At 38.2% G+C, this 8,392-nt stretch overlaps 2 protein-coding genes across 3 annotated transcripts; both read right to left on the reverse strand.

Moving 5' to 3' along the window:
- Nucleotides 1–465: 465 nt before the first annotated feature.
- On the reverse strand, nucleotides 466–1,855 carry LOC18588047 (inorganic pyrophosphatase 2-like). The gene is made up of 4 exons (XM_018127042.2): nucleotides 1,695–1,855; nucleotides 1,419–1,540; nucleotides 1,125–1,326; nucleotides 466–975 (listed from the first exon to the last, which is right to left on the reverse strand). Exons 1-4 carry the CDS (start codon nucleotides 1,830–1,832, stop codon nucleotides 628–630), a joined length of 810 nt encoding a protein of 269 aa, XP_017982531.2. The 5' UTR covers nucleotides 1,833–1,855; the 3' UTR covers nucleotides 466–627.
- Nucleotides 1,856–3,046: 1,191 nt separating this feature from the next.
- ATH1 (homeobox protein ATH1) lies at nucleotides 3,047–7,964 on the reverse strand. 2 transcript variants are annotated; one of them, XM_007012199.3, is made up of 5 exons: nucleotides 6,951–7,964; nucleotides 4,601–6,024; nucleotides 3,879–4,231; nucleotides 3,682–3,742; nucleotides 3,047–3,510 (listed from the first exon to the last, which is right to left on the reverse strand). In XM_007012199.3, exons 2-5 carry the CDS (start codon nucleotides 5,783–5,785, stop codon nucleotides 3,346–3,348), a joined length of 1,764 nt encoding a protein of 587 aa, XP_007012261.2. In that variant the 5' UTR covers nucleotides 5,786–6,024; nucleotides 6,951–7,964; the 3' UTR covers nucleotides 3,047–3,345. The 2 variants fall into 2 exon arrangements, with proteins under 2 accessions (XP_007012261.2, XP_017983952.1); XM_018128463.2 differs by lacking the exon at nucleotides 6,951–7,964 and adding an exon at nucleotides 6,128–6,250.
- Between the last annotated feature and the right edge of the window lie 428 nt (nucleotides 7,965–8,392).

An 8,392-nucleotide genomic window follows, 5' to 3' on the forward strand; every position in this document is an offset into this window, starting at 1 on the left:
AATAATATTTTTTTAAATTAATAAAAAATAAAAGAGTATTTTAGTTTTTTTATTATTTTTGTTAATAATGTTTGTAGTTTTGAGATAGAGTGTCTATTTCGAAAACTAATAAATTTTTGTATAATTTCAATTAAAATTAAAAAAAATAAGAGTATTTTACTTTTTTTTTAATTGCTATTTAGAATGAGACAGAAGTAGGTCGTGCACACAATTATGCAAATAATTCTGTGGCTTTACTATTGATGATTCAATGAACCGCACTCTACTATTTCAACTAAACATGGTGTGGTCTATCAGGCCATTGTAGTGGTGCACTGCTGCTGACTTGCAGGATCATATAGCTGTTTAGTTTACTTATCTCTTGAATATGGATTCATGTCACTTTCCAGGAAAATGGACAAAAAAAACCGAAAACCCCATTAGAGCACTAGCTGTCACTAAAATAGTCCTCCTTGTCATTGCCAACTTTCCAGGAAATTTATTTGATTTTCATCACATGAAAAAAGAAAAAAAAAAAGATGTGTAGGATTATCCAATGAACGTGAATCCAAATATTAAACACAATTGAAAATAAGAGTAAAAAGTCGTTGTTTGCATTTCCATTGGCTAGTGTGGAACTGGTTGAGTTCAAAAGGCTGCATGGGCAGGGACCGAGCTTGTCTTGAATTTACAATGAACGGGAACCATCTGATCGACCCCAACAGCGTAGTTCTCTTCAATTGAGATTTTGTTGACTAAATGGGACAGGACATCGCCAAGCTCCTCCCCGTCATTCCATTCGTGAATGTTTGCTCTGATGAGTTTGGGGTTGCTGCAAATCAGCTCCCACACTGGAAAATTCTTCCTCGGCATCAGGAAATCATCCTCTCCGAGTTTCAAACCCGGGCAAAAATCAGCAGTTCCATCGCCCAGATAGATAAACCTTTTCTTTCCGGTGGCAGAAACAGAGGCTTGAACTCTTTCCATGATCAGACCCTATTACACAATGAGAACGAACCATTCTAAACTAAATTTTTTGAAGATATCTTCTAAAAATTATTGCATACCATGTATAGATGTTAATCATAAGTTTTTGTAATTGAAGATTTCTACTGATAGGAAATAGAGGTTTTAATATTATTTACCTTGCACATGTTGGGAGGGCAGATATTGCAGCCGTGGGAAGACGATTCGAAATCATGGTAAGGAGAGATTCTAAGCCTGCCTTCTCCATCAACATAACTAGGGTTCGTGTTGATTTCCGAGAAACGATCCAACAGTCCATGATTCTTCAAGATTGTCTCGATGAAGAAGACGTTGGCATCACTTATTATCCTCAGATCACACCTGAAACAATGTCATATTACTTGTTAGGTTCAGCGTTGTGCACCATTCATCATACTATTACAACACAGGAAATAGTAGTTCAGGAGGCTTACCCCGAAGCATGGGCCGCTTTAATAACAGAGACAATTCTGGGATGTAATGGAACCCGTCTTAAACAGGCGGCGATATCCGCAGTTGAGTTTCCCCTAGACTGGACCTCCATTATCATTCTATCCTGGAAAAACAGTCGAGAAAAAGCATCCAACATGAATCTCTGATAGTTATCATGATGAAAATCCTATTACATAATCCATAATGCATGTCAAAACAACTGAAATTAGAAGGAAGATTAATGTTGGTACTACAAAACCAGATTATATGACACTGACCATGAGAGTGTTCAAGGGGAAAGTAGGCCGGAGTTGAGTGAACAGCTCAGAAACACCAAACCCTTCCACAACCCAATCATCACTGTCGCATTCGATGATTGTCTTGTCAAAGTCAAAAACCAACACCACCCCTGCCATTGCTGATCTGATTGTGCTAACACTACCACGATCTTCACCAGCACTTTGCTATTTGCCCAAAAGGGGTACAACTATGCAAGCACTTTAGCCAAAGGCAGGAATATATATACTTGTAGGATAATTGATGGACAAGTGATCGATCTGTTACATGGACTTAGACTCCAATTTTCTTTAGGAAAAGGGAGCACGATGACTGTGACAGTTGCACTTCCCCAGATCACATATATATATAAAAAAAATTAAAACCCAATTCGTTTACGAATTAGATTTTGGGGTGAGTATAAGAGATAATAATGATGTTCTTTGATCTATATACGCTCTAGCTTTTTTTTTTTCCTCTTAATTTTTTTTACAGGTGAGCAATCTCAAAATAGAGAATTCGAATTTTGTGCCTTAAAAGGAAAACAACTCTTAAATACGAAAATTAATTGACAAGTAGACATAATTTATTTTTGTACTATTTCCATCAGACAGATGAATTATGTAATATTCAAGGAATTCCTTTGTTCGCTGGGTCGGTTAGCAACGAAGCATTAAAATTCAAATGTCTTTCTATTTAGCCCTGTTTGCAATCCCAAGAATCCTTTTTTAAGATTGCTTCGAAGAACTAAATGACAATGGCATATGCAAACCAGAAATAATCAAAGACGAAATTAAATCGAGCAGGACACTGCTACAGCCAAAACCCACCCTCAATTTATCTATTTTTGTTGCAAAAGGAAGAGAAGTGATGTGATACGTTGCAGAAGAAGTAGTTCCATTGCCCACTAAGTAGTTTACTGATATCACGTGTCATAATCTGGTTGAAGTTAACTATTTCACCCCCGCATGAATTATGTGGATTTCTACAAAATTTCCACTCAAGTTGGAACTAAAATAGTACAAAAGAAAAAGAGCGAAAAAGAGCAAAATGGCTTAAGAGCACAGGAAATCTTTCTTGTTTTATGAACCTTACAAGCAGGAAATTTAAATGAAGGCCAGGAATCTGGAATTGTGTTGTTTTCAATCAAGTGGACATGACAAGTTGACAAACAGCCCACAAAAGGTTTCCGTTCCTTGACGCGGTGCTTTTGCACTGCAGGATCGGAAGTGGTATACACATCCTCAGGTTCAATCGTGGAGGATCAATAATTCTTGAGCAGCAACTTTTAGCCGCCAATCTATCATGTTCATGTGCTATACTACTAATATTTGTTGTTTTTGTTTAGTTTCAGGGACATCATTAAGTACTATATTGGTGACCCAGGAATCCCCATGCATATGAACAAAAGTGTGCCACCAGGGTCTTCATACCAAGTAATTCCATATAATTTAATATGAATTCATAATATTTTCAACAAAGGGATTACTGTTGAATAGAATATATACTAATTACTGATAGAATTATATCCTTAAGGCTAAGGTTCCAACTATATGGAGCATTATGTACAGTTGTAACCTTGAGGTGGATGTGTTGTTTCTTTCCTATTGAAACCTGCTCGAATTCTTTGTCCCCTTGATTCTTTCTTCAGCTTCAATTAATGTTAAATCTTTGATTGTTGATGCTTATCTGGCTTCTGTGGTTGCTGTTGGTTCCCTCCTCATTTTGCCGAGCCTTTCTCCTGTTCATCTCTGAGTACATTTCCTCTATCATTGGTTTCCATAGTCGAACACGAGCATTTATGAACCAGTTGGAGACCTGCTCATTGGTTGATCCAATTTTACGCAGTGAAACAATGAGATCATATTAAAAACTCAAAATTACCAAAATACATGACATGTCAACACCTTTGAACTCTCATAGTAAAAGAGGATTAAAATGCTTCACCAACACGTTTACGTTCAAAGATGAAACAAAAGCTCTAAGTACCTGGCTCCTTGTCAAGCCACTTTTAATTGCAAGTAAATGTTTCTCTGCATCCTTAGGGTACCTGCAAAATAGGAAATCTGTCAAAATGTGCAAAACAGTCCCCATTGTTGTGCATAAACGTGAAACAAGCAAACTATTTCTTGTCCTAGTTTGACTTCGAGAAAATGCTCGTAGCAATTCTGCAGAAAGAAGCTCACGGGTGAAGAAAGTTCTGAAACATCCACGCACGTAAAACTGAGACAGACTTTTCAGGCAACCCTCTCTGTGGTCTCCATAATTGATCTTTTTTCTTTAGCTGCTGCAGTGCCCATTGCTCCTGGATGAATGAATTCTGAAAAGATTTTTCCCTGCCTCCTGTATATCCACTGTCAAAATTTGCTCCCATAGCTAGGATTTGGTTGCTGATCCTCTCTCTTAGGTTCTTGTATAAGAAAGAGATTGTCTGTAGAGCAAAACGAGCATGCACCTGAGGGTCCAACTCAGTTGCAGCATGGAATGCAGATATAACTGTATGGATCTCATCCAAGCATTGACTGTATCTGTCATCAACCTGGTCTCAATGAAGGAGTGCAAACCCATTTAAGTACCAGAAATATGCTATGTCAAATGCAACACAGAATAGAGAAAAGAAAGAAAATGGAGAAAAAAAGAAAATGGCGATTTGCTACTGCTTACATATGCCCGCTTGCTTAACAAAGCCTACTGGCTTAAATAGAGCCGGTAAGGGCGACCCAAGGTTATTCCACAGTTTAGTCTAAAAAATTTTGAAGTTATGAATTTCAATCTATATTTTAGCCTACATCACATTAGCATCCCTCTATAATTATCTATTCAATTGCCAAGGAAGTTAAGCAGCTCATATCTCAAAGTCCAAGGTAGCAATTGATGCAAATCGAATATGATAATTCTACCAACATACCACTTGCAGTAGAGTCAGAAGTTGAGTTTTCTTTGCCTCAACAGTTCGTTTTCGTACTTCTGGCTCTAATCGAACCTCAGAATTACCATCAATATCAGGATGCTCATTTGGATCCATCAGTGCCATCCCTCTCCCTGCTAGAAAGCTTGAGGAGAATGGAATGGTTGCTCCAGCTCCAACACTCATCTGGTCTAGATTTTCCAGTGAATAGCTTGCAATTTGAGCAAGTATTTCCTGAACTGCATGAAGATATCTTGATCCTGATATCAGGTGTGATTCTTGAACTGGTCCATAAGAACCAAAACTCAGAGAAAGCTCCTTAGCATTACAAGAAGGTTGTTCTGAGCCTAACCTTGTTGTATTCAAGCAGAAGTGATTTGCACCAGAACAGTTTATCTCAGAGGACTGATCAGGTATATTGTTACCGCTAATGACAGCAGGCAGAGATGTGGCGAGACTTAAAGAGAGCTCATTACTATGTTTAGAGGAACCACAAGGATAATCTATGCTCATATTTGCCCCATTTGATGAAATCCACCCGTTTGGATCCGGACATCCTATTGATGTATATGGTTGACATGCTGTTCTCAATGGGGGTTTCCCAACAAGCTCCAGAGGAGAAGGAAACTTCTCAAAATCCCACTTATTGTTCAAATTACCAAGTGCTTCGTTAAATACACAGTTCACAGAGGTTACCAGAGAAGAATTTATGCCATCAGAACAGCTAGTTGAAGAATAAGTCCTGACATCCAAAGGGTAGATGGAAGGTGCTATGATTGCTAACTCGTTTAAGTTTTCTTGAGGAACACACTTTGCAGGTGGAATAGAAGAGATGGCTGTTCTGCCCATGAATTGCTCCTGAAACTCCATATTATCCTCTGAAGGTGAACTGCCAAGTGAAACATCACTCACAACAGTCCTTCCAAGAGATGTGACCAATGCATTTGAGTCGAAGAACCTGGCACGATTAGTTATGTGTAGATCAGCACAGAGATCACTGATAATTTCTCCTTGCGCTGATGGAAGCACTGGAAATTCAGCTAGTGTCTGATTTTGGTTGATGATGCTAAATGAGTGGGATTCAACAATTGAATTTGGGGCTGTCCGCGATGGAATCCCATCAACAACCACAGGATTTCGGTTTCCCATGGCTCGTGAAACGCTGAACATATCATTCTCCATCATATAGTGGGCACAAAAATCACATGGGATCGGGCATAAGCAGCTGCTTCTTCATTTGGGGTTCTTAAGCTTCAATTGTCTGTTAAGCCAATTTAATTTCACTATATAACAAACTTCCTTGATTCAACTTTTTTTCGTGCACTTTTACAACAAAAACCACTGCACAAATTTTCTTGCTGCAACCATATATTTTATGTCGTCCCCATAATCATTCTATCTTGCTCAGATGATCCACCAGGAACCTGCAGAATTGGTAATGAAATGAAATCACCATACCAAAATAATTCAAAAGAACAATACTTCACAGTTCACATACTTGCAAAGGAGAAAGAAACTTGTAACCACCTATCCCGAGACCAGAGTTTTAAAATAGCACTTGTATCAGATCCCATTTCTTCTTAAGAAGAGTACAGAATTATGGTACAGAGAGTTCTCAGATACACTATGTGAATGATTTAACCTTTCAAGATTATTGAGGACACTTCCTGCCCCACTCTTACACAAGGATAAGATTATTGATAAAGAAATCTTTCACCACAAATTCAAAGTGCAAAGGATGTCAGACAGAGTAAATGGGACTCGCAAGGCCACAAAAATAAAGCATCAGGACATAGAGTTCCCCAAGAAAACCGTAATTAACAGCCTTGAATAACTCAAATCCATGCAAAAAGTTATAAAAAAAAAATCCCCTCCTATGGCAATGAATTGCTAGAGAATGGGAGGAATCCTTCTTTTTGTCAAATAAGGGGTAATCAGAACCATAGCCTCATTAATTAGGAGAAGATGTGTCTGATTAAACATACATACTAGAGTACTAATGAAAAAACGACGTTGACAAAAAAATCTCTATCAGGGAAGATAGAAGAACTTCAATAGTAGTAGTACTTAACAGCTAAAAGGGGTATGGATATGCACACCAAAGCAAAAGCTTGGCAAAGCACAACAGGCTACAGCGCACGGACAGGAAAGTCTAAAGTTGAACCAAAGGAAGAACATGAGGAAATATACAAAGCCTAAATCTTCATATTTAAACAGTTCATGTAGAAAGCTAAATCTTGAAGATGTTTTAGAGGCTTCAAAATATATTTTCTTTTGTACTCGTGTGTTTGCGTGCGTGTCTGAAACCACGTTGATCAGCAAAAGGTAGGCTGAAAAAAAGATGACCAACCTGCAATGATTCGAAGAGTAGCTTTCAACCTTGCATTTATCTATCAATAGAAAAACCAGCTGAGGAAACTATTTTCTTCACCAAAACCTTATAAAAGCAAAGTATCGGAGTCAAGAATTTTCGTGCAGGTTCAATGGCATTCCAGGGGATCAGAGATGAGAAATCGTTCACCCTACTCAAAATATAAAGTGGTCTGTTACTGTATTTTGATTGAGAAATACATGTAGGCTTTTCTCAGAGAACTCCAAAAGAAGCCATTGCAATGCAAAGTTCACATAAAATCATTGGTTTTCTGTTTCTCCATAAAAAGAGAATTGTCAAAAAAGCCAGGAAACAGTAGTAAAAACCTTTGTTTCGTCTTTAACAAAAAGAATAAGGTGAAAAAGCCAACAGGACTCATGCATTATCCCCACCTCTTTCAGAGGGTCATAAAAGAAATGAAGAAAAAAAAAAGAGCCAACACAAAAAAGTGGGGTTAATTTGTTTGCATGAACAGAAAAGTGGAGTTTTCTCCAAGAACTCAAACCCCAAGAAACTGAGATTCACAGTTTCAGACCCCAACAAGATTCATAATCTCTCCCTCTCTGTCCACAAAGATTTAAAGCTCTTAAACACAAATGGGTTTTGAAAATAAAAGACACCAACAACAGAGAGAACCCACTAAAAAGGAGAGAGAGTGTCCCAACAGGCCCAGAAAAAGGAGGAAAAAGAAAAGCAGTTCTGCAGAGAAATGGAGTTGAATGAAATGGCCCCATTCATTAAGATAGAGAGAGAGAGAGAGAGAGAGCAGCCACGCAAGAGTAAAAACAAGAAGATAGAGAGAGAAGGAAGGGAAACACATCACTCTTTGATGCAGTGCCACTCATTTCTGTTGCAGGCTCTAGAGGGGCCCTCCCTGTTACTTCTCTCTCTCTCTCTCTGATCTGCTTTGTCCTTCTCACCACATCTCATTTTCTGCTTCTCTGCAATCATCACAATCAAAATATCTGGATTCTCTCTGTTCAAACTCCTGTTCACGGCAGGTCCTCTCAGCACCATTTTTCAGAAGAAAGTCTTTTGCTTTTATAGCTTATTTTAGACAAGGATAGCCTAATGTAATGTGTTTGATGAGAAAGATGAGTGAATGGGGTATCAAAAGTCTTATACTTTCTCCGCACCAGAATCTAACAACTAAAGTTTTAAGGCAAACAAATGCATTTGTGAAGAAAAAGAGAGAAGGTAGTAAGAAAACACACTGTTTTTTGCAGTGTACTTTGAATATGATGATGCAAGCTATGCCAAAAGGTGACGAGAATATCTGCTGGGCAAGATCTTTGACGAATTTATTGAAGCAATTACACGCTCTATCTAACTCCTTTTCCTTTTGGCTTGGTTCCCTCGGCCCAACTCCAAAACCAGTTTAAATTTACACAACTGCTACTTGACTGAAATAGTCTTTGCAG

Source organism: Theobroma cacao, chromosome 9 (assembly GCF_053813885.1).
Source record: "Theobroma cacao isolate CCN51 chromosome 9, ASM5381388v1, whole genome shotgun sequence".
Taxonomy (NCBI): Eukaryota; Viridiplantae; Streptophyta; class Magnoliopsida; order Malvales; family Malvaceae; genus Theobroma; species Theobroma cacao.